Genomic DNA, 23,382 nt, shown 5'->3' on the forward strand with positions numbered 1-23,382 from the left:
TGGATCTTCAGTCCATTGCACAACATCTAGGTACATAGTAATCATTCACTAAATGTCACATGAATACATTTCTGTACATGTGCCTCATGGTATACTCATCTAATCATTTATTAGGGATTCATTCCTAGGATGAAGAGTATGCACAAATAGCAAAAAAGGGTTTTACGCGTGTGTGCTCCCAGGAGCTGCCCACGAGCGCGCTGTTAGTTGCTACCTCTCCCGCACCACGAGGTGACACTTGTCCCTTCAGCTCTCTCATTCAGCATATTTCCCACTCCATATATTTCTCTGGCTCTTCTCCCAATGCTCTCTTGTTACAGTATGGTCTCTCTGGAGCCCGAAGAGAGACCATACTGTACATGTCACCTTGCCGAGGCCGTCTGTCACCACGGCTTAACCCTCAACATCCTAATCCACCACCCTGTTTTATTCTCATGATATCACTTCAGATGCTCCTGTGTTTTGTTTGTCTCTGTGCTTTATTTCTTTTTCTAATCTGTGCCATTTCAATAAGGAGACTCGCCTGTCTTTCCGACATTATTTCTAGTACGTGTGTGTTTGATAATGGAATAAACACTAGCTATCATTTTCCACTATTATGAATTCTCTCCATGTAACGGAGGATGTAATGTACATTACTTTTCTGAGCAGGCAAAGCTGAGCATCTTTTCAAGGACAAACTTTTTTTTTAAAGTAGCTAGTACGTGCCAAGTTGATCTGGAACCTTAAATGTTTGGCTTGCCTGTCAGTTGGAGGCGGGTGATTCTTGATCTCTGACCTTGGTTTGCTGATACTCTGTATGATGTCTCAACATTTGAAGCCTCCTTTCTCATTTATGACTGTGTTAGTGTCCAGAAACCACAATTCTTTAGTGACTCTTGCTTTTCATTCTTTGTTGCCACAGCTTTTGGAAAGAAGCAACACTGGTTTTGAGGAATCCGATGGCGGAGCTCTCAAGAGTCCTCTCCACTTAGCGGTAAGTGAGCAGCTGTGGGAAGGTTCCTCTGTTTGTCTCATAAAGAACAAGTTCCAAAAACTTACCCCGCTCTTAAGATGTAGCCCAAAAAGGCAACGGTCAGTGTTAATGATAAGAGTAGAGGGCTTTCCGAGAGAGACTGTGTCACCTTCTAGGTCTGCCTTCCCAGCTAGTGACCTTAGATACAGTTACCTACCTTGTCCTTAGTGTCCTCATCCACAGAATGGTAGCAAATAAAAATTTGAAGCCTGCACAAAGTCGTTACCACATAAGATGTAATAAATGATCACCTTAAGCTCTAATCATTTTTATATAAAGGAAACATCTCCGCTAGAGAAATTTGATTATAGAGTAATACACAAACATTAAACCTAGGAATAATCAAATATCACATTTTCAAATGTCACAGCTGAAACCTGTGTGGGTTTTAAATACAACTATGTGAGAATAGAAGGTGCGGGTTTAGAATTGCAGCTATGTCGTTCTTCCTGGATTTGCCTTAGAGGAGGGCTCTGGCTCAATTCTCACACTGAGAGAGAGCTGGAGAGAACCTTATAGTCCTCATTAGCAAAGGCTCCTCTTCACCTCCCAGTAATCAAAGGGGAGAGCTTTGACACTCAAACTCTTCAATGGGGTTGGGGAGTTATCACTCCCATAGCCCTACTTCAAATGGTATCTGGCTCACCCTCAGCGATCAGCAGCTATTTGAAAGGCCCCTGCTGCCTGGCGGTCATACCCAGCCACAGCCAGCTCTCCTGCCCACCAAGCTGCCAAAGGTTGAACACTCAGTCATCGTGTGGTAGTAGAGGTGGGACAGTAACTAGATGTATCTTTGTTTAGTAAATACAATGGAAACAGGGCCTAAGGAGGATGGGAAGGGGCCAGGCCTACACTGAACTGGTAATGTTGACCTATATGATACCCAAAACACTTCTTCAGCATCCTGGTGAGCCTTTAGAGAGGAATGTTTCATTAACAGACATGGGTAGGCATTCATGCAAGGCGAGAGGAGACAAGGCCGTTACACGAGGGAGTGCCCAGGGCTGGAGGAGCCTACCCTCCACTGCCTGTCTTCACACATACTTGCCAGCACATCTGCAGAAGCCCACTCAGAGCCTCTAACACAACCACCAAGAACACATCCACTATGCACAGAAACAAGTGCACAGGCACGCATACATTTTGAATACTGTGAAATGAGCCATCCGTCTTCATTCAAGGAGGTAGACTTAAGTGGAGAAGGAGGGCGGACAGTGGGCGTTCCTATGGACAAAGGTTCCCAGCAGTTGACTTGAGGAGCAGAGCAGGCTGCTCGTTAGAATCCCTGTGCAGCTGTCAGCTGTGCTTGAGCAAAGATCCCCAGAGCTCGCTGTGCACAGATGTAGCGAGCCCTAGCTGCCCTTAGTGAGGCCGTGTGGGGGTGTTTCAAGCAGAATCTTCATGCCCTTTGGACAGGGGGCTGATGGCATTGCTACTGAGGAGAGAGTTTCTAGATGTCCAAAAATTCTATCATCTTTTTTTTTCTTTCAAAAATGACTTGCTTTGTGCTTAGCATGGCCGGGTTCGTTCCTGAGCTCTTTGGGTCTCCACTCACATAGAAAAGGGTGTATTAACTCATGTTACTACATTGTGGGGGGGGGGCTGTCTGTTGACACACACGTGCCATCAGGCACTCCTCTGATTGCTTTACCCGGATTAGCTCCTGCTGCTCCCATGTTGGCCCCTGATGAGGTATTAACATGAGTCTTCTCCTCCATGTGGCACACACACTGGCTGAATAATGCCAAGCACTCTTCCAGCAGGAGATATTACAGGGAAGGGACACAGCCTCTATCCTTGGAGAGTTTCCTATGCCGGAGAGATCTTAGACAAGCAATAGCATGACAGATGGCAGTAAGGGCTACAAGAGAAAATAAAATGGGATCCATACGATGGCATATTGAGGTGCAGAAGGAGTGCTATTTTACAGAACGCAGAATGCCACTCCTGCACATCGGGCCTGAGAGCTATTCACATTGCTAACTGACAGGAAGGTTCTGGGCACAAGTGTAAAACTCTTAAGGGAGAGAAGTTGGGGTGTCCATAGAACATCAACGTAGCAGCCACAGAGGGGACAGAGTGGTGAGGGTGAGTGGGAGGAGTGGTGAGGGCGAGTGGGAGGAGTGGTGAGGGCGAGTGGGAGGAGTGGTGAGGGTGAGTGGGAGGACCGCCAGGAGCAGGGAGAGCAGCTGCCCCAACATCTTGGGGGCCTTCTGGTCCCTGGTAAGAACTCGGACTTTTACTCTGAGCAAAATAGAAGCACTTGTGGAGATTTGAGGAGATAAAGAGGTGATGTGACTTGCCTCAAAGATCACAAACTTACAAAAGAACAGAAGCAAAGCCAGACTTTGCCCCGAATGATCACCACAGGCCTGTTCTAGAATGATTTCATTCTTCCTTCTACATGAGCAGGCCTCAGCCTGTGGGTCTGGACCTCTTTGGGGCCCCATATCAGGTATTCTGCATATTGTGTACTTACGTTAGGAATCATGACAGTAGACAGTCATAGTAATAATACGTTAGGAATCATAACAGTAGACAATCACAGTAATAAAGTAGCAATGAAATAAGTTCATGGCTGGGGGTCCCAAGAGCATGAGGCACTGGGTTAAAGTGTAGCAGCACCAGAGAAGCACTAACCTAGACGCTAACACTTAAAATTGTTTTCCTCAAGACGCGTAACTGTGCTCACCACCCTTGCCAGGGTTTGCTGGGCCACGTTGTTCTTGGGTGAAAGTGTTCTAGCAGGGAAATTGAACCAGATGCCCCTAAACCTTGACCCGTAAAGAGACCTGACCTGCCTTGAGCTACTATTTCCTGCCTGAATGATTTGAGTCTCCAGGGTTATCAGCTCATAGAATTTCATATTCATTTCATCCACTTGAAAAAAATTAAATTAAGAAATGAGGTTATGCAAATGGGAGGCCCCAGCTGTTGCGATTTCCAGATGGACCTATGGTGTTCCCGAAATGTGTTAGGCTCCCAAATTCCTTCTCCTTGTTTGCCCATAGTTTCCATCTTTAAAGGATTAAGCCTATTAATTGTGATTAATAAATTTAAGTTGCCTAATGAGATATTTCTTGAAATAATTTGAATTAATAAGTTATAATAATTTTGAATTTTAATACTCCAGTGACATCTCAGCATAATGAAATTTACCCCTACCTAAGAAGCCGTTTGCAGTATTTCCCTATTGGCAAAGGGAATAATCATTCTCTCCAATGGAGTCTCACTAGGTCCTATCAGCCCCACTTCCGGACAGGCCCCTGCCCAGGAGTAGATGGCCAATACAAAATGAATGCCAAGGGTTGTCGGCGTGGCTGGGCTTTTCTTTGTTTGTTTGTTTGTTTGTTTTATCTTATTGGGGTTTTGTTTTTATTTTCATTTTTTATTTTTGTTTTTTGAGACAAAAATAAGAAAATGAAGTCAGGTAGGTAGGGAGGTGGGAAGGTCTGGGAGGAGTTAGGGTAGTGGGAAAACATGCTCAACATATACTGCATGAAAAAAATGTAAGGGGGGGAAAAGGAGCTGCAGGTAAATCAGGAGACAGGAAAATCCCTCCTGCAGGTAAATCTGACTTTCCAACCATTGGAGCATCTTCACATGCCTTGTACACAGAACCATCCCAGCTGGGTTTGAAAAGCTGCACTAATTAGCAGGGTGCATCTACTGTATTCTATACTGACCCACTTTAACTTGAAAATAGAGCACGGATTGTTTTAAAGTGCAGATTCCCCTTCAGCCTGGAGTCATGAGGTCTCAGGAAGCTGAACCAGTCCTGCCATTCACCATGACCCTGGAAAGTGGGAGGCCAAGGTTTGCAAAGTCAGTTCTCAAAAGAGCACCGGAGTCACATAGGCACAGATGATAGAGTCTTATTTATTTATTCATTCATTCATTCATTTATTTATTTATTTATTTTGGTTTTTCGAGACAGGGTTTCTCTGTGTAGCCCTGGCTGTCCTGGAACTCACTCTGTAGACCAGGCTGGCCTCCAACTCAGAAATTCGCCGCCTCTGCCTCCCAAGTGCTGGGATTACAGGCGTGTGGCACCACCACCCGGCTAGGGATAGATTCTGACAGTCTGATTCCTGTGTGGACGTGCCTGTTCCTCAGTTCTCAGCTTAACATTCAATGCTTCTGAGTTGGCCTGTGTTGGTAATGCTTAAACTTGGTACGGGATATACGAAAAACATTTGACTATTTTCTCTTCTTTGTTGATATTTGGAATTCCCCATGATACAAGGCCAAGACATGCACCTTCCTGCCGTATTGCATGTCCATATTCTCTTTCCAGAGGGCTCCTGGGTCAGCCTGTGTTACCTGAAACCTAGTTCTTTCACCCAGGACCGCGTACCCACAACATAACTAGGTTACTCTGCCCCTCCAGGTCCTCTTCAGTAAGATGAGAATGACAGAAGCACTAAACTTGCTGTGGGGTGAGCTCACAGCAAGAAGCAGCTAGTGATCACTTCAGAACTTAGATTACAATACAAACCCCCTGTCCTGTGCAGTTACAGCCCTTAACACACAGGAATTGTTTTCCTGTCCCTAAAGATGGAGTAGTGTATAGTAAAGGTACAATGACCTAGGAATATGTCCCCAGAGTGTCCCTTCTTCCTTCATAGCTAGGTGCAAAACATTTCACATTTCCACGGAGCTTCCTGCAGAAGGAATTTACGTCTTTATTCAGCATTTGTTATTCAGCCCTATTCTATTACAGGCAAGCACAAAAATGTTTAGCCTTCAAGTCAATCAAGTGGCATTACTGAGGGAAAGTGTGTGCCTATCAGACTGCAGATTCTGAGTTCAGGTCCTGACTCTGTAAGGATCTAAGGACTTCTTAACCTCTGAAAACAAATGTTTACAATAGACATGGTAACTTGTATCTGCAGTCACACACACACATAAGAGACTCGGGCAGGAAGACTAAGTAAGGGTTTGAAGCCAGCCTAGGCTGCATAGCAAGATCCCATCCAAGAAAAAAAAAAGATATTTATAAGACATAAACGAGATATGGAAGTGCTTGGCATGGTGCCCAGCACATAGAAATAAATAGTTGCTTATATCAAAAGCAAATCAACAAATGCGTGATTGGTATTTTGTGGCAATAAGTGCTTTGAAGACGGTGAAGTAAGTGGGCTGGAGTGAAGGAACCTCCTACATATGTGCTAGGATGCTTCCCTGGTAAGGCGCTGTCTGCATAGCGATCAGGACAGTCACAGGGCAGTCTGGATAAAGCACGTTCCAGACAAGGAACAGAAAGTGCGGTTGCAGTGGCTTGAAGAGAAAATTCATGCCTGTAGAGGACAATGTGGCCACCCCAGAGCCTGAATGTGCTGAGGCTTCATGCAGGGGAAAGCCAGAGCTGAGCACCGGATTAGTCTTGGCAGGTTTTGGATTTTGCTGCTCTCAAGAGAAATAGCTTTGAGCTGAGTTTGCATCAAGCAGTGGCATGGCGTCTGGTTTGACTGTAGAAAGGTTTCACCTGTCAGTGGTGTCCATGACAGATCACCAAGGGACAGAGACGGAAGGGATGCTTTTGCTGGAGTTCTGGCAAAACAGTATGGGGAGAATGCACAGTGGGGACTTAGATGTACCTCTGTGACACCGAAGAAATGGTAATAGTGTCCTGTGAGTGGCGTGGGGGGCTCCTACTGTTCGCACAACACCTTTGTGGACAGAGATGTGGTGTTCTCTGGTGGTTCCTGAGAACACAGAAATATGGCGTATGAGTTAGCAGAGACACAGTTCCTCTGGCCAGACACGACCCACTCAGAACAAGGCCAGGCCTAGAGGGTGCTCTTAGTCAGAATCCACCTGTACTACTGTCCCAGATACTTGTTCAAGGCTGCAATCCAGGCCTAAGAGTTAGAGAAATAGCGGCAACCTAAGGGCTGTGGTCTGAAAATGCAGCTGCCCTGTGCAGATGGGAAGGCAGCAGGCAGAGGAGGTTTGGGGAAGGAAATCCAGGCCCCGCTGTGCAGTGCAGATACCAAGCAGGGTTGACCTATACACTTAGAAGTAAAGGGAGAAGGGGAGACAGGGATATAAATAGGGATTCATTATCATATAATTTATATTACATGTGACATAGAGGGTGCAGTTAAAATGCATAAAGTATCCTAATCACTGACTAAGATAACAAAATGAAAACTTTTATTTTTAACTCATCAGTACTCTTAATTCCTATAGATTCTTTTAAACTTAGTTTTTGTTATTGTCGTTAATTACACTCTAGGCAAAAAGGTTATCTAAATTATTTTAGTAAGACAGTTTAAAATATGCACATAGCTTTATACCCCTTAGTTCTAGAAGTGACCACTATTGTTGGTTTCCCTGATATCCTTCTGAATTTTCCCTGTGACTATAGAAATACACACAAATATAAATATGCACACATACATTTTCTTATTATATAAATTAGGCCATGCTAAATATATTGCCTGCAGCTTAGTTTCTATAAAACCTCTTTTGGACACTTTCTTATTACCCTCCACAAAAGTCATAGCAACCTATACACCCATCAGACTGTCTAGGATTGCTTCCCCCCCAACACACACACAGTTTTAATGATATTGGGGATGTGGGCAGACTATTCATTCATTGCCCAGATAGTTAAAAAATAGCACTACAAACATTTTACATAGTGTTTTGAATGTCTGTTGGCATTTTACATTTCTATTTTTCTCTGTGAGCTGTATTTTTGGGTCTTTTGCCTACTTTCCTAGTTTTCATAACCATTTCTAAAAGTTCTTTTTATATTAAGAAAATAATCCTTCATGCTAAGTCTTTTGCAAATGCACGGGTGCCTTGAGGAGCAGTACAGAGAAAAATGCAAATGACCAAAGAGGGGTCTTTGGCTTTGAAGATGCCTGAGGCAGGCTTTTCCCACTTCTTTCTCTTCTCTCTGACCCACTTTCCCCTAGACAACCTTACCTCTTTCTCTCTTTTATTTTCAAGATCTTTTGCTTATGTATTGTGGGCTTGGGACTTATCTTTTTTTTTCCCTTTCAGACTAAATTAAAAGTCTCAGACTGACCATCTTGTTTTTAGTACCACACAGCCTAGGACCCCATAAGAGGTCTGAACTTGGCCCTGGCCCAGGTCCTGTCTTTCCCTAACTGGTTCAGTGGCTTCATTATGATCAATGGGGAGAGAACAGCATCCACTGCGTATCAGATCCTGTGCAAAGCCACTGCAATTCTCTCTCTTCATCTTTGTGGCAGCCCCAGGAGGCAGCTTTTATTGCTCTCACTTTATAGATGAGGATACAAAACTCTAAGTACAATTAAGAAAGTCACCTACACTCTCACGGTTAGTCACGTGATTCGTCACGTGATGAGCTGTAAGGGAAGATTTGCGTGTGTAGATTGAATTAAGAGTCCCCAGTGTTTCGAGTAATGTTTCCCTAGCTTTATTAACAGAAAAGATTCCTGAAAATCTTCTCTTAATGTCCATTGATTTGTTTAGGACTCTCCTGAGAGATGAGTGTGTAATTTGCTTAGCCATTTGTCTAAATTAGATTGTTAGATTGTAGATCTCATACATGTCTACAAATGGATGTGATGCCTTTGTACAAATTAGTTGACTAGGGAGAAAAAAAGAAGCAAAGGCATTTACTTGCAACCAGAGGTTCATGAACGTATTTCTAGCTAACCTCAGTTTGCCAGCTTCAGATTCTATCCCAAGTGTTGTTCCAAGGGGCTCTTTGGAGTCTGAGACTCGGGAGGCTCAGCCCCTCAGGTGGGTTGTTGTGGAATTTGAGGCAAGTAAGGTTCGATTTGTGGCTTTCTTCCTTGCAGGCCTACAATGGGCACCACCAAGCCTTGGAGGTCCTTCTCCAGTCCCTAGTGGACCTGGACATCAGGGATGAGAAAGGCCGGACAGCTCTGTATCTAGCTGCTTTCAAGGGACACACAGAATGCGTGGAAGCACTTGTTAACCAGGGCGCATCCATCTTTGTAAAAGACAACGTCACCAAGAGAACTCCACTTCACGCCTCAGGTAGGTCTTGTTTATCCCTGAGTTTCGCAACTCGTGTACAGAGTTAAGTGAAAGGGTAAAATGTATCAAGGTGGCTTCACAGGCTAAATGGCACTGTAGGACTGCTTGGCAGAGGGGCTCGCAGACAAGGAGCTAATAAACACACCCTCCTATCAACCGCACACTGCTTCACTCAGGTTTCACTTTGACCCTTGACGCATCTGATATCAAAACAGAAACCTTAACAAGCGCATGTGCGCATCAGTCAGCAAGTGATACGGCTTTTCTGGAATGGTTCTGCAGTACATATGAAGGGGCACTTCCAGGGGCACACATAGAGGAAGGCAAGTTGGAAGAAATTTCGGGCCCTGCTAAAGCCTAAGTACCTCTTGGCTCAGGCAGTTCCATGGTGATAGCCTTTGAGAAGGATGGAATATGACATTTTTCAAAAGAGAGTAGAAAGTGGGCGTGGTCTTATAGAGGAAGTGAAGGAAGGAGACCACGTTTCTAACAGCTTTGTATGATTCTCTTCACTTGAATGTTTTCTAGGAAAGCTAGACAGGATATTTCTGTCGGAACTGCTGAGATGCACAGTGGGAGAAGGCCCTTAATGCCATGCTGATGGCCTGGGTTTGGTCACTGTGACCCACATGGCAGAAGAGAGAACTGACTCCCTCAAGTTGCCCTTGGACCCTTACATGCACACTTTGACAAACACACAACAAAATAAATACAAATGTAATTAATTATTTGTTTAAAAAAAAAAGTGTGTTTCAATGTCTCAAATCTATGTCTCAACTTCCAAGCCCCTGAACAGATACCATATAAAAGTAGAAAAAGCTTACCTGTTGCCTGTCTAGAAAGAGCTATTGCCAGGAAAAGGACAGTAATAGCTGGTATGGCCAATTATAAATTTTTGTTACCACCAGTATTTTTGCTTCTTAAGGCAATGCATTCCTTGGTATTATTGTCAAAAATCAAATTTGTTCATTTTAAAGATTGGTTGCCTATTATTAAGCCAGGCAACCCTCTTTGTTACTATGTAATTCCCAACAATTACAAATGGCCTGGATTGAATGTGGAAGGCTGCCCTTAAAACTGGTGAATAATTAAAAAAACAAAAACAAAACAAAACCAAAAATGGTGAATAATGGACCATCCTCCACCTATTTGCCACTGTGATGTAGGTGTGGTCCAAGGGTTCCCCCTAGTGGTCAAGTAGACTCACTCTTGATTTCCCTTGCATCTATTAAAATGACAGGCTGTCACTTAACTGTTCTCTACAAAAGGTCTGCTGAGCAGAAGTCTCACCCTGTGATTTGAGAATCCTTAGCTGGTTTTTTGGCTTTTGTTTTTTTTTTGTTTTTTTTTTCCAATTCACTTGAGAGGCCAGTTCCTTTGGTTGAGACCCTAAGAGTGCTGTGAGGAAGAGCAGCCAGAGTGAACATTGGGGGTTTAAGCACAGATAAACACAGTGATGGTTGTGGTCTTTGAGCAGTGTAAAAAATGGCTGTCAGAGACTGAGCCAGTCTCACGGAGAGCTGGACCTGGGAGGGCACAGATGACAATGATATCTTTTTGCTAGAAGGTAATTTGGGGGGCGGATACAGTGTGTGGGAACCCAAGGAGAACTGAAGTTGCCATTCTAAGGGGGAGGGAACTTAAGTTTTTCTTAGGGCTATGAGCTCAGTTCCAACAGCTTCAGTAGAAAGCAAAAGCCTCACTGTAGATGATTTGTGACACATTGGATGACCAATGTGAACCGAGATGGTTTTTTCTTATGTTTAGCCAAAAGTGAAATATCCTTGGAATGATTCTGAGCATTAAAGAATACCAAATATATTAAATTGGTAAAGAAAGAAAAGCCAAGTCCTGTTGATCCCATTCCCTGAACCACGGCTGAGGGGATTTAGCTGTCAGCCCTATGCCAATCTTTTCTTTTTAGGGATACATTAAACTCCCTGCAAATTTCAACAAGGCTTTTGTATAATTTTGAGAAGGGCAGCAGAGGCAGCAGCGATAAGATGTTGCCTGGAACTCCAGTCCATAATGTCTCCTCCCAGTGTGTAGGTATCAGTGGACACTGAGGAAAGCTGAATGGCCTGGCTCGCCATGTGGGCATTGTGCCTGCTGTGCATTTGAATGCTGTTGATGAATGTGAGCTAATTCTAACAACTGTTGTTCCAGAAAGCTGTGGAAGTTAGATCACCATTCTTTAATGACTGGCAAGCAATTAAAATAGCTGTAAAACAGCTCTGAGAGGAACCTTTCTCAACCAACCTAACTGCATCTACTCACTTCTCTCGCCATAGCCAGAGCGAGGGGAGTTTGGTGCCCTTTGTGGGGTACATATTGTTCAGAGGGTAAGCCACGGCTGGAATGTTAGGGATACCCATCTTCATCTTATTCCCTGAGAGGATTCCTTGACAGCTGCAAGGCTTTTCAAAGATTCTCTTGGGCACACCAGAGGAAATGCCTTATTGTAGAGGACGGGTTTATCATCCCCTGAGATTTGCTTCCCAGCACCCATTTAGACACCACCACCTACTAAAGGAGCATGTTTAGTTATGCCCAAGGTAGATCCTGGTACTCCCCTAGCTATGAAGGCGACACAGCATTGTGGTTACGCTACATTTCCTGCCCACTGCTGGGTAGCCAGAGTAGGTGAGGGCCCTGACTAGGGACCTGAAGATGTCTGGGTCCTCACCCGGCAGAGAGAAGGCACGGTAGCTACACCTGCTGCAGCACTCTCAAGACTCTGCAAGGGCAAGGCTGTAGTTGGAGGACCACCAAACACCACAGAGCCCCGAGATGGTGAGGAAGGGCCGCCCAGGCTGTGCCTAATCTTCTTGTTTGGTGTTCTGTGTTCAGCCACCACTAACCCATGAGAACTGTAGCTAGGATACGGAACTTCACTGATCTAGAAGAGTGGTCACCACTCTGTTCTTCTTCCTCCCCTCTTTCCCCTGCTCTCTCTTCCTCCCATCCCTGCTCCCTTCTCCTTTTTCAAAAGAGCTGGAGATGGGCTAGACATAGGATGGTTGTGTGGAACTGGAGTGCCTCTCAGTGGGACTGACATGTGGGTCACTGAACAGCCCTCTACAAGGAGATAAGAAAGGACAGCGAGCTTAAGAAACTTTTTGAAAACAGGGGAAGGTGAATATGGAAACATGGATAAAAAGAAAGGGGGAGACAGGGTTTCCATGAACCACCTGTGCCATCTTGAACTGGAAGCCAGGAGTGTCCATTAGCAGCAGTGAGAAATAACTAACTTGAAGTCCACAAATTTCACTTGGGAGAGAGGACCTGCAGTGTTGGTTTATGTAAAAAAAAAAATCTCTTATTTTCTTTTTCAGTTATTAACGGTCACACACTGTGTTTGAGGCTACTACTTGAAATGGCAGACAACCCGGAAGTGGTTGATGTGAAAGATGCCAAGGGACAGTAAGTGTTTCCATGTTGGCTTCTGCTATTGTCAGTCACAAGAGCTGATTGGTTGGTTTGTTGAGCAGTGGATAGAGATGACAGCCGAGTTCTAGCATAGAGCTCCCTGCAACTCATGGGCCAGGAGTCTCAAACACCGAGGTGTCGCCAGCAGAGCAGGCACTCAAGGGAAGGAAGCACTTGGTGTGTGCATCTCTTAATGACAGCTTGCTTGCACCTTTTTATCCCCGCTCTAGCTGTGCCTCCCAGTGGTTAGAACTTCCTCTTTCTTCCTACCTTTGACATTTAAAACCACCACTTACCCACTTTCTAATAATGACAAAAAGGCAGATCTTTAAGAGTTGGTTTCTGTCTTGGAAATAATAAGGAATTCCTTCAGATTTTTATCTTCCCCTGAGTTTGTTTTCTGTTTCTATCTTTTGGCCTAGTCTTCACCTGGGCTTTTCTTACACATAGGAAGTGCAGACAGAGAGGCTCTCGGTCTGTCCCCAGGCACATGAGCCTGAGTGGCAGCCAGAGCAGGGGTCCCAGTCTCTCTTCTACACTGGTCAGACTTAGCTTCAAAGCATGGGAGCTCCGTCCATCCAGGCAAATCTTGAGCAGAGTCCGACATGGATCACTAGGTAAACAGAGCTGCTGTGACAGAGCAAGGTGCTCTCTGCACACGCACAGCCCCGGCCGCTTGGCACGGAGTGCTCGCTCGCCACACACTTTTGAAAATGCTAGCATTCATGGGACTGCCCTATGTGTTAGCCACCATTCCTTGTGCCACGGAGGACAGAGACAGATCTCTTGTTCCCCATGGCATGGAATAGCGAATTGGATACACAGGAAATACTGGGAACTGTTTAACAGAAAGAGACCGCTCCTCTCACTGGAAGTAGTTTTTTATCTCCTTTTAAAACACTGATTTCATTCCCCTAGAACCCCACTGATGCTTGCAGTAGCATATGGACACATTGATGCTGTCTCGTTGTTACTTGAAAAGGACGCGAACGTAGATGCTGCTGACATCGTGGGATGCACAGCTTTACATAGAGGGGTGTGTACATCTTCTCTGCTTAGTCAGGGACTTTTCAATGATCTTGCTTTAGTTTTCCCTGTGGGAGATTTGGGGGGGGGGAATGTTTCATAATGTATCCAATTAGCTTCACAGTCAAAAGGAAATTACAGAATTTTATACAATGACACAAATGAAAGCTACTGTCTAGTCCTGCTCTTAGGAGTTCTGGTTAGGTTAGACTGTGATAATAGATACCTACTGTTGCAGGGATCAGCTCTCCTTTCTGATTACAAAACGCATATTGCAAAAAACTTGCAAAGTGAAGTTTTTACATACAGAAAAAGATAATCAAAATCACCAGCAATCACACCTCCTGGAGATAATCACATTTAATACACACATGCACGAGCACACGCAGGCAGACAGACAGACACACACACACACACACACACACACACACACACGCTATGGTCTCTCTTTCTCTTAGTATGTATACGGGACCATTCTCCATGGTGTTAGCTGTTCTTCTGCATGGTCATTTGCAACGCCCCATGTGTGCGGCAGTCAGAAGGAAGTCATTGATTACCTGATTGTGAGCAGTCATGCTATGTCTGCTGCTCAGTGCAGCAAACGATGTGTGTGTCTTGTGGCCAAGTCTTTGTACACATCTGTTGAATTATTTTTGAAGGACAAAAAATAGGCTAACTAGACAAAGGTAAAAATCATAAAATTTCTATGTAGAGGTGATGTAAGCACCCTCCCCGGTGACTAAAAAGTATTTTCCATGGTTATCAACATAATCACAGTTCTTGTTTCTTGGCCCTTCTTTTGGGCCATGCAGCAGCCTGGGGAATATTGCATACATGTGACCCTGCATACACTGGTGGTCTCATACGGCTAGAATGGAGCTGAAAAAGATACCTTTCATGCTTTTTTGCACCTTTTACTGCACCTTTGCTGTTTAGATACACAAACACTTGTGACGCCATGATGTCTGTTAGGGTAATGTGCTGTGCATGTTAGCTTAGGCTAACAGGCTGTCCTGGGCAGCTTAAGAGTAGAATAGCCTGTGCTTTCTAGCTTTGTGTGCAGACTCTCTGAGATATTTCCAGAATGTATCTCTGTACCCACTGCACCATGTAACTGTGCTGTCTATTTAGTACTGGGCAACCTATGAAGTCATTGTTTCTCCACACTTGCATAGTGAATATACTGAGGCAGAGAAAGGCAGACACACTTATGTCTGACAGGGTGGAAAACCAGGATTTAACATACTCCTTGATTCTGCAGCTGGTATTTTCTAACTTATCATGACGCCGTCCCTACTTATGTTGGGGGAGATAGCTCCAAAATACTTCTCCTGGGCTTTTCTGGTAAGGATTTGGCTAGGGTTGTTCTGCCTCCCACCTCTTCGGCCAGGCAGAGGAGGCCTTCCATTCTCCACAGTGCTATCAATCCCTGGCCAACTGAGGTTTATTTTGCACTTTAATTGCAACATGCCAGATTATGACAGGACATGAGGAATGTGTGCAAATGCTGCTGGAACAAGAAGCATCAATCCTCTGCAAAGATTCCAGAGGGAGGACACCCCTGCACTATGCAGCTGCTCGGGGCCATGCCACATGGCTGAATGAATTGCTCCAGATTGCGCTTCCTGAAGAGGACTGTTGTCTCAAAGACAACCAGGGATACACGCCGCTGCACTGGGCTTGTTACAATGGTGAGTCGAAAGTCATCCGAGTGATTCTGCTAGACTTTTCTGTCTTATGTTGTTTTATTATTTTATTTTATTTTTTAATTTATTTACATTTCAAGTGTTATCCCCTTACACTGCTTTCCCCCATCTCAGAAATCCCCCACCCCATCCCCCTTCCCCCTGCTTCTATGAGGGTGTTCCTCCACACACCTGCCCACTCCTACCTCCTATCAATTCCCTTACACTGGGGCATCTATCGATCCTTCATAGGACCAAGGACCTCTTCCCATTGATACCTGACAAGGCCATCCTCTTCTATATATGCAGCCAGAGCCATGTGTACTCCTTGGTTGGTGGCTTAGTCCCTGTAAGCTCTGGGAGATCTGATTAGTTGACATTGTTGTTCTTCCTATGGGATTGCAAACCCCTTCAGCTCCTTCAGTCCTTTCTCTAACTCCTCCATTGGGGTCCCCACACTCAGTGCAATGGTTGGCTTCCAGCATCCAACTGTATATTTATAAGGCTTGGGCAGGGCCTCTCAGGAGACAGCTATATAAGGCTCCTTTCAGCGAGCACTTCTTAGCATCCACAATAGTGTTGGAGTTTGGTAACTGTATCTGGGATGAATCCCCAGGTGGGACAGTCTCTGGGTGGCCTTTCCTTCAGTCTCTGCTCTGGACTTTGTCCCCATATTTGCTCCCGTGAGTATTTTGTTCCTCTTTTTAAGGACTGACTCACACTTTGGTCTTCCTTCTTGAGTTTCATGTGGTCTATAAGTTGTATCTTGGGTATTCAGAGTTTTGGGGCTAATGTCCACTTACCAGTGAGTGCATAGCAAGTGTGTTCTTTTGTGACTGGGTTACCTCACTCAGAATGATATTTTCTAGATCCATCTATTTGCCTAAGAATTTCATAAATTCGTTGTTTTTAACAGCTGAGTAGTACTCCATTGAGTAAATGTACCACATTTTCTGTATTCATTCCTCTGTTGAAGGACATCTGGGTTCTTTCCAGCTTCTGACCATTATAAATAAGGCTGCTATAAACATAGTGGAGCATGTATCCTTGTTATATGTTGGAGAGTCTTTTGGGTATATGCTCAGGAGAGTTATAGCTGGATCCTCAAATAACTATTTCCAATTTTCTGAGGAACTGTCAGACTGATTTCCAAAGTGGTTGTATCAGCCTGCAATCCCACCAGCAATGGAGAAGTGTTCCTCTCTCTCCACATCCTTGCCAGCATCTGCTGTCACCTGTGTTTTTGATCTTAGTCATTCTGACTGGTGTGACGTAGAATTTCAGGGTTGTTAGGATTTGCAATTACCCTGATGATTAAGGATGTTGAACATTTCTTTAGGTGCTTCTCAGCCCTTCGAGTTTCTACAGCTGAGAATTCTCTATTTAGCTCTGTTCCCCATATTTAATAAGGTTATTTTCTGGAGTCTAACTTCTTGAGCTCTTTGTATATATTAGATATTAGCCCCCTATTGGATATAGGATTGGTAAAGATCTTTTCCCAGTATGTTGGTTGCCATTTTGTTCTATTGACAGTATTCTTTGCCTTACAGAAGCTTTGCAATTTTATGAGGTTCCATTTGTCAATTCTTGATCTTAGAGCATAAGCCATTGGTGTTCTGTTTAGAAATTTTTCCCCTGTACCCATGTACTGGAGGCTCTTTCCCACTTTCTTTTCTATTAGTTTCAGTGTATCTGGTTTTATGTGGAGGTCTGTGATCCACTTGGACTTGAGCTTTGTACAAGGAGATAAGAATGAATTAATTTGCATTTTTCTGTCTTCTAACCACCAATTGAACCAGCACCAGCATTTGTTGAAAATGCTGTCTTTTTTTCAATGGATGGTTTTAGCTCCTTTGTCAAAGATCAAGTGACCACATGTATAGAGTAGCCATTCTAATATCAGATAAAATGGACTTTCAACCAAAAGTCATGAAAAAAGATAAGGAAGGACACTTCATACTTATCAAAGGAAAAAATCTACAAAGAATGCTCAATTTTGAACATTTATGCTCCAAATAGAAGGGCACCCACATTCATAAAAGAAACTTTACTAAAGCTTAAAGCATGCATTACACCTCACACAATAATAGTGGGAGACATCAACACCCTACTCTCCTCAATGGACAGATCAGGGAAACACAAACTAAACAGAGACACAGTGAAACTAACAGAAGTTATGGACCAAATGGATTTAATAGATATCTATAGAAATCTTTTGATTTCATCCTAAATCAAAAGAATATACCTTCTTCTTAGCACCTCATGGTTCCTACTCCAAAATTGATCACAAATCACAAATTGTGATTCTTCTCCAAAAGTGGTCACAAATCAGAACTCAACAGATATAAGAAGATTGAAATAATCCCATGCCTCCTAACAGATCACTACAGATTAAGGCTGGTCTTCAATAGCAACAAAAACAACAGAAAGCCTACAAACACATGGAACCTGAACCACACTCTACTCAAAAATAATTTGGTCAAGGAAGAAATAAAGAAATTAAAGACTTTTTATAATTTAATGAAAATGAAGGTACAACATACCCAACGTTAGGGGACACAATGAAAACAGTGCTCAGAGGAAAACTCATAGTTCTGAGTGCCTCCAAAAAGAAACTAGATTAAACATATACTAGCACCTTAACAGTACACCTGAAAGCTCTAGAACAAAAAGAAGCAAATACACCCAAGAGGAGTAGATGGCAGGAAATAATCAAACTTAGGACTGAAATCAACCAAGTAGAAACAAGAAGAACTATACAAAGAATCAACAAAACCAGGAGCTGGTTCTTTGAGAAGATCAACAAGATAGATAAACCCTTAGCCAGACTAACCACAGGGCACAGAGACAGTATCCAAATTAACAAAATCAGAAATGAAAAGGGAGATATAACAACAGAAACTGAGGAAATTAAAAAACTCATCAGATCCTACTACAAAAGCCTATACTCAACACAACTGGAAAATCTGGATGATATGGACAATTTTCTAGACAGATACCAAATACCAAAGATAAATCAGGATCAGATAAACAATCTAAACAGTCCCATAACCCCTAATAAAATAGCAGAAGTCATTAAAAGACTCCCAACCAAAAAAGCCCAGGACCAGATGGGTTTAATGCAGAATTCTATCAGACCTTCAAAGAAGACCTAACACCAATACTCTTCAAAATATTCCACAAAATAGGAACAGACAGAACACTACCCAATAGTTCTATAAAGTCATAGTTACACTGATACCAAAACCTCACAAAGACCCAACAAAGAAAGAGAACTTCAGACCAATTTCCCTTATGAACATTGATGCAAAAATACTCAATAAAATTCTTGGAAACCGAATCCAAGAACACATCAAAATGATAATCCACCGTGATCAAGTAGGCTTTATCCCAGGAATGCAGGGATGGTTCAACATATGGAAATCCATCAATGTAATCCACTACATAAATTCTAAGAAAAACCCCCACAGGATCATTTTATTAGATGCTGAAAAAGCATTTGACAAAATCCAATATCCCTTAATGTTAAAAGTCTTGGAAATATTAGGAATTCAAGGCCCATACCTAAATATAGTAAAAGCAATATACAGCAAACCAGTAGCCAATATCAAACTAAATGGAGAGAAACTTGAAGCAATCCCACTAAAATCAGGGACCAGACAAGGCTGCCCTCTCTCATCCTACCTATTCAATATAGTTCTAGCTAGAGCAATTGGACAACAAAAAGAGGTCAAAGGGATACAAATTAGAAATGAAGAAGTCAAACTATCACTGTTTGCAGATGATATGATAGTATACTTAAGTGACCCCAAAACCTCTACCAGAGAACTCCTACAGTTGATAAACAGCTTCAGCAAAGTGGCTGGATATAAAATTAAGTCAAACAAATCAGTTGCCTTTCTATACTCAAAGGATAAACAGGCTGAGAAAGAAATTAGGCAAATAACACCCTTCACAATTGCCATAAACAATATAAAGTATCTTCTTGTGACTCTAACCAAACAAGTGAAAGGTCTGTATGACAAGAACTTTCAAGTCTCTGAAGAAAGAAATGGAACAAGATGGAAAGATCTTCCATGCTCGTGGATCTGCAGGATTAATATAATAAAAATGGCCATCTTGCCAAAAGCAATATAAAGATTCAATGTAATCCCCATCAAAATTCCAACTCAATTCTTCATAGAGTTAGACATAGTAATTCTCATATTCATCTGGAATAACAACAACAACAAAAATCCAGGATAGCGAAATCTATTTTCAACAATAAAAGAACTTCTGTGGGAATCAGCATCCCTGACCTCAAGCTATACTACAGAGCAATAGTGTTAAAAACTGCATGGTATTGGTACAGTGACAGGCGGGTAGATCAATGGAACAGGATTGAAGACCCAGAAACGAACCCTTATGTTGTTTTAAACATCCCTCATCCCCACCCCATGGCATCATGATGCTGAGTAAAGTTTACTTTTCTTCCTTGTTCCTGTGGCATATAACTTCTCATCAGAGACACTAATGGACTTAAGCAGTTGTAATCAGAGTTTTTGATCTGTACCAGATATCCTGTAATCACATGACGTATTAAAACAATGAAGGTAAAAACAAAACCACATACAGTATAGTTCACAGACAGTGTAGTCACACGTAAATACTGGTAGACATGTAATTTAGATTTGGGCATTTCTTTTTTAATATCCACATTCCACATTTGCTTTGTTGTGTTACTACTTGGAATATTCAAAATTTTTTATTTCAGTTATTTGGAACAAAAGAGAAATGAATGCTAATTGTACCAATTCACAAATATTGAAGTGGACTGAGGATATGGCTTTGTTTGTAGAGTGCTTGTCTAGCATGCATAAAGTCCCAGTTCCGTCCCCAGCATTGCATTAAAACAACTAGGTATGGTGGCAAGGCTGTAACCCCAGCACCTAGCAGGTAGAGGCAGAGGGAGCAGAAATCCAAAGCTACTATCAGCCATATAACAACTTCAAGGTCAGCCTGAGCTACCTGAAACCCTGTCACAAAATTAAAGAAAGGAAAACTAAGCTAACATCTTCTATTTCTAAACCCACTTTCTGATATAATTTTGTACATATATCTCATATTTTTTCCTCTGAGATTATAAATAAATATATGCATATACTTTTTGTGGAATTATATAACAATTCTCATACCATAGCTTGCTTTCATTTTTATTAGTGCTTCCTTAAAATCACACTTCAGGCTATCCTTAGACACCATATGTACCAATAAATAGTTTTAATAGTAATATATTAATAGCTACACACATGCACACCTGCATACATACTCGCACACATATATTCACACACATGCACATTCCCCAGAACTTACTTTTTATTTAACCAGATCCCCCTCCGATGGACTTTGAGATGAATTTTTTTTTAGAGTTTTCTTTACTACCATAAACCCCGTGGTATAAAATATCTCATTGAATATCCAGAAGTAAATTTTTTAAATAAAAGGTATGTTTTTAAGTTGTAATGAATAATATTTTGCACAAAAGGTTGACCTGATGTGATAAAAGTATTTTTGCTATAACTTTGCCAGCCCAGCATGATTCTATATCTTTATTTTTGGTAACTTTTTCTTTCCTGTTTAAGTTTGCATTTCATAACATGATGCCATATTTACTGGTTATTGTTGCCTTTCTAAGGTTGCCTTTCACCAACGCCTGCTTTCTCCTGGTGAGCAGCTTACCTCTTCTCTTGCATATGTAAGAGCAGGGTATCTTAGCTGTGTGAATTTTCTGCGTGTTGCGTTAGGCACGTTTTCTGTTCCTTGTTGTGAATGCCTTCTTCCATTCAGATGTTTTTGAGGTTTTGTGTGGTTGAGTCTAGTTTGTGGTGTCTCTGTAACCAGTCGTAACCCCTGAGAGAATGGATATCTCTTACGAATATTTCCAATTCTGCTTCTGCAGCTTTATATTTCCATTTCAGTTCCACTAGGATTTTGAATTTAGAAATTGCGATTATATTTTCTGGGAAGAGTTTCTGTGCTCAATTACATTGAGTTAAAACTGCCTTTGTTTTCATTAGTCTTCTTGTTCATTGGTTCTGCCTTAATAAAAACTTATTTTTTTGTTCCTCTTCTACCATTGGCCAACTGTAAACTTTTTTTTACCTAAAATAACTTTTAACCTACAACTCGTGAGATCTGTCTGGCAGGGGAGAATCCACAACAGGAAAGGAAAGACTGTGGAAGGGTGCTGAGTCTAAGGGCAGGCACAGGCTGGTCACAGACCACATCCTCCCCCTGGGGCTGGGTTTGACTCTCTGCTGCTGAGCCTTTCCGGGTGCAGGCAAAGCAGAGCAGACTTTTCCCCAAGCGTCCACTATTCCAGGATTCCAGAGCAGCCTCCCTCTTGGTTGAGAGGGAGCGGCAAGTCAGTCTCTAGGTTCAGCGGCACAGATCCCATCTCCCGCTGAGGAACGGGATGTGCACGTGCTGTCCTAAGTTGGTCCTTTGGGGGTTTATAACACAAATATGGAGGCTAAGATGTCTATGATACGAGGGTAATATCTGGAGGCTGGTAGAAAGCTGGACAATACCACTTGCTTACAAGGGGTTTCATAAACTTCTTAGTCCTTATGAAAGCACGATCAGATCAACTCCTCTCTAGTTACAAAAAAGGGTTCGTTTGTACTTGAACATTTTAAATCACCCATGTGGGAACTTTGACTAAATTAGCCCTGAGGTCAGTCAAGAAGTGGTTCTGTGATAAAGCCAACTAACCAGCCACACCTTTCTGCCCCAGAATTGCACTACACATTCCAAAATATGCACAATCACATCCTCTGTGCCACAGGTGAATATAGACAGGAAACTGCAGCCCCAAAGAGTCACAAATAAATTCTCAGGTCATATACAAATAAAATAGGCTGTGCTGGGTAGTTTTAGGTCAACTTAACACAAAGTAGAGTCACTTAGGAAGAGAACCTCAATTGAGTAAATGCCCCCAACCAATTGGCCTGTGGGCTAGCCTATGGTAGATTTTCTTGATTAATAGTCGATGTGGGGGGCCCAACTCACTGTGGGCGGGGCACCCTGGTCTGGTGGTCCTGAGTCCTGAAAGAGCAGGCTGAGCAAGCCACGAGGAGTGGTCCAGGAAGCAGCTTTCTTCCCTGGCCTCTCCTACTGTTCCTGCTCAGGCTATCCCCAGATGCTGGACTTTGACAAGCTGTAAATTGAAATAAACCTTTTCTTCCCAAGTTGCTTTTGGTCATGGTGCTTTATCACAGCATTGGAAACCTTAGTTGTTACGAGTCCCCTGTCATTGTTGTTCCCCACAGCTCCCCACATTTTCACATTTTCACATGGACTCACTTTAAAACACTCATTGGGTGCCTACAGTGGTCAGACTCCACTGCAAACCCGGCCACGGTGTTTTACATTTAGAGCCTTTTTTTTTTGTTTGTTTTCTGAAGGCACGTGCCCCTTCACTTGAGTACTTAACAGTAAGTTAAGCTATTTGTATGGGCGAAGGGAAATTCCCCTATTATAACCACGGAAAAATTGAGGCCTGCTGATGTCAGGGTTCTATAAAGAGCTGAGAGTGACTAGAATTTATGCTGCCTACAGATGAGGTGCCTTCTTTATCTCTCTCCGCCAGGCCATATGGCCTTCACTATTTGATTTGTTCATTATATCTCAGAACACCTGTGAGCATAGTTAATGACATTTTAGCAGTTTTGTTAGTTTTACAGAGAACAAGCATTCAACTCGACATTTAATGGGGAATTAAAATCAAACCAAATCAAACAAAACAACAGACAAACAAGCAAACAAAAACACCAGACCACATTGAGCAAAGTTTCTTTCTTTCTTGTGCTCTCTCTAAATTTGTTTGTTCCTTGCAGGTAATGAAAACTGCATAGAGGTACTTTTGGAGCAAAAATGTTTTCGGAAATTTATTGGCAATCCCTTCACTCCACTGCACTGTGCAATGTAAGTAGAAACTCTGAAAAGGCAATGGAGCGGCATCTGTTCCTTTAACTGCACGTAGGAAAAGTGCCTTTTTACGAGTAGAAAAAGCATTTAGATCTCAGACCAGACTAATATATTCTATTCTGCTGCTAAAGACAAATAGGCCTGCTAGCAAAGCATGCGTCTCGGAGTTAATGATTTTCCAGTAGCCACACTTCCAAGGTGACTCATGTACCACATGAGGAAACTGAAGGGTTCGTAGATGTGAAGAGACCT

At 42.7% G+C, this 23,382-nt stretch overlaps 1 protein-coding gene across 2 annotated transcripts in view; it reads left to right on the plus strand.

Moving 5' to 3' along the window:
• Positions 1–23,382, plus strand: part of Ankrd44 (ankyrin repeat domain 44) — a 299,425-nt gene that overhangs the window by 262,345 nt on the left and 13,698 nt on the right. For both annotated transcript variants that reach the window (XM_052193557.1, XM_052193558.1), the window contains exons 17-22: positions 905–976; positions 8,821–9,022; positions 12,358–12,445; positions 13,370–13,487; positions 14,952–15,168; positions 23,040–23,127. In XM_052193557.1, coding sequence (XP_052049517.1) covers positions 905–976; positions 8,821–9,022; positions 12,358–12,445; positions 13,370–13,487; positions 14,952–15,168; positions 23,040–23,127 — 785 coding nt within the window. The remainder of the gene's footprint in view (positions 1–904; positions 977–8,820; positions 9,023–12,357; positions 12,446–13,369; positions 13,488–14,951; positions 15,169–23,039; positions 23,128–23,382) is intronic.

This window comes from Apodemus sylvaticus, chromosome 9 (assembly GCF_947179515.1).
Source record: "Apodemus sylvaticus chromosome 9, mApoSyl1.1, whole genome shotgun sequence".
NCBI classification, from domain to species: domain Eukaryota; kingdom Metazoa; phylum Chordata; class Mammalia; order Rodentia; family Muridae; genus Apodemus; species Apodemus sylvaticus.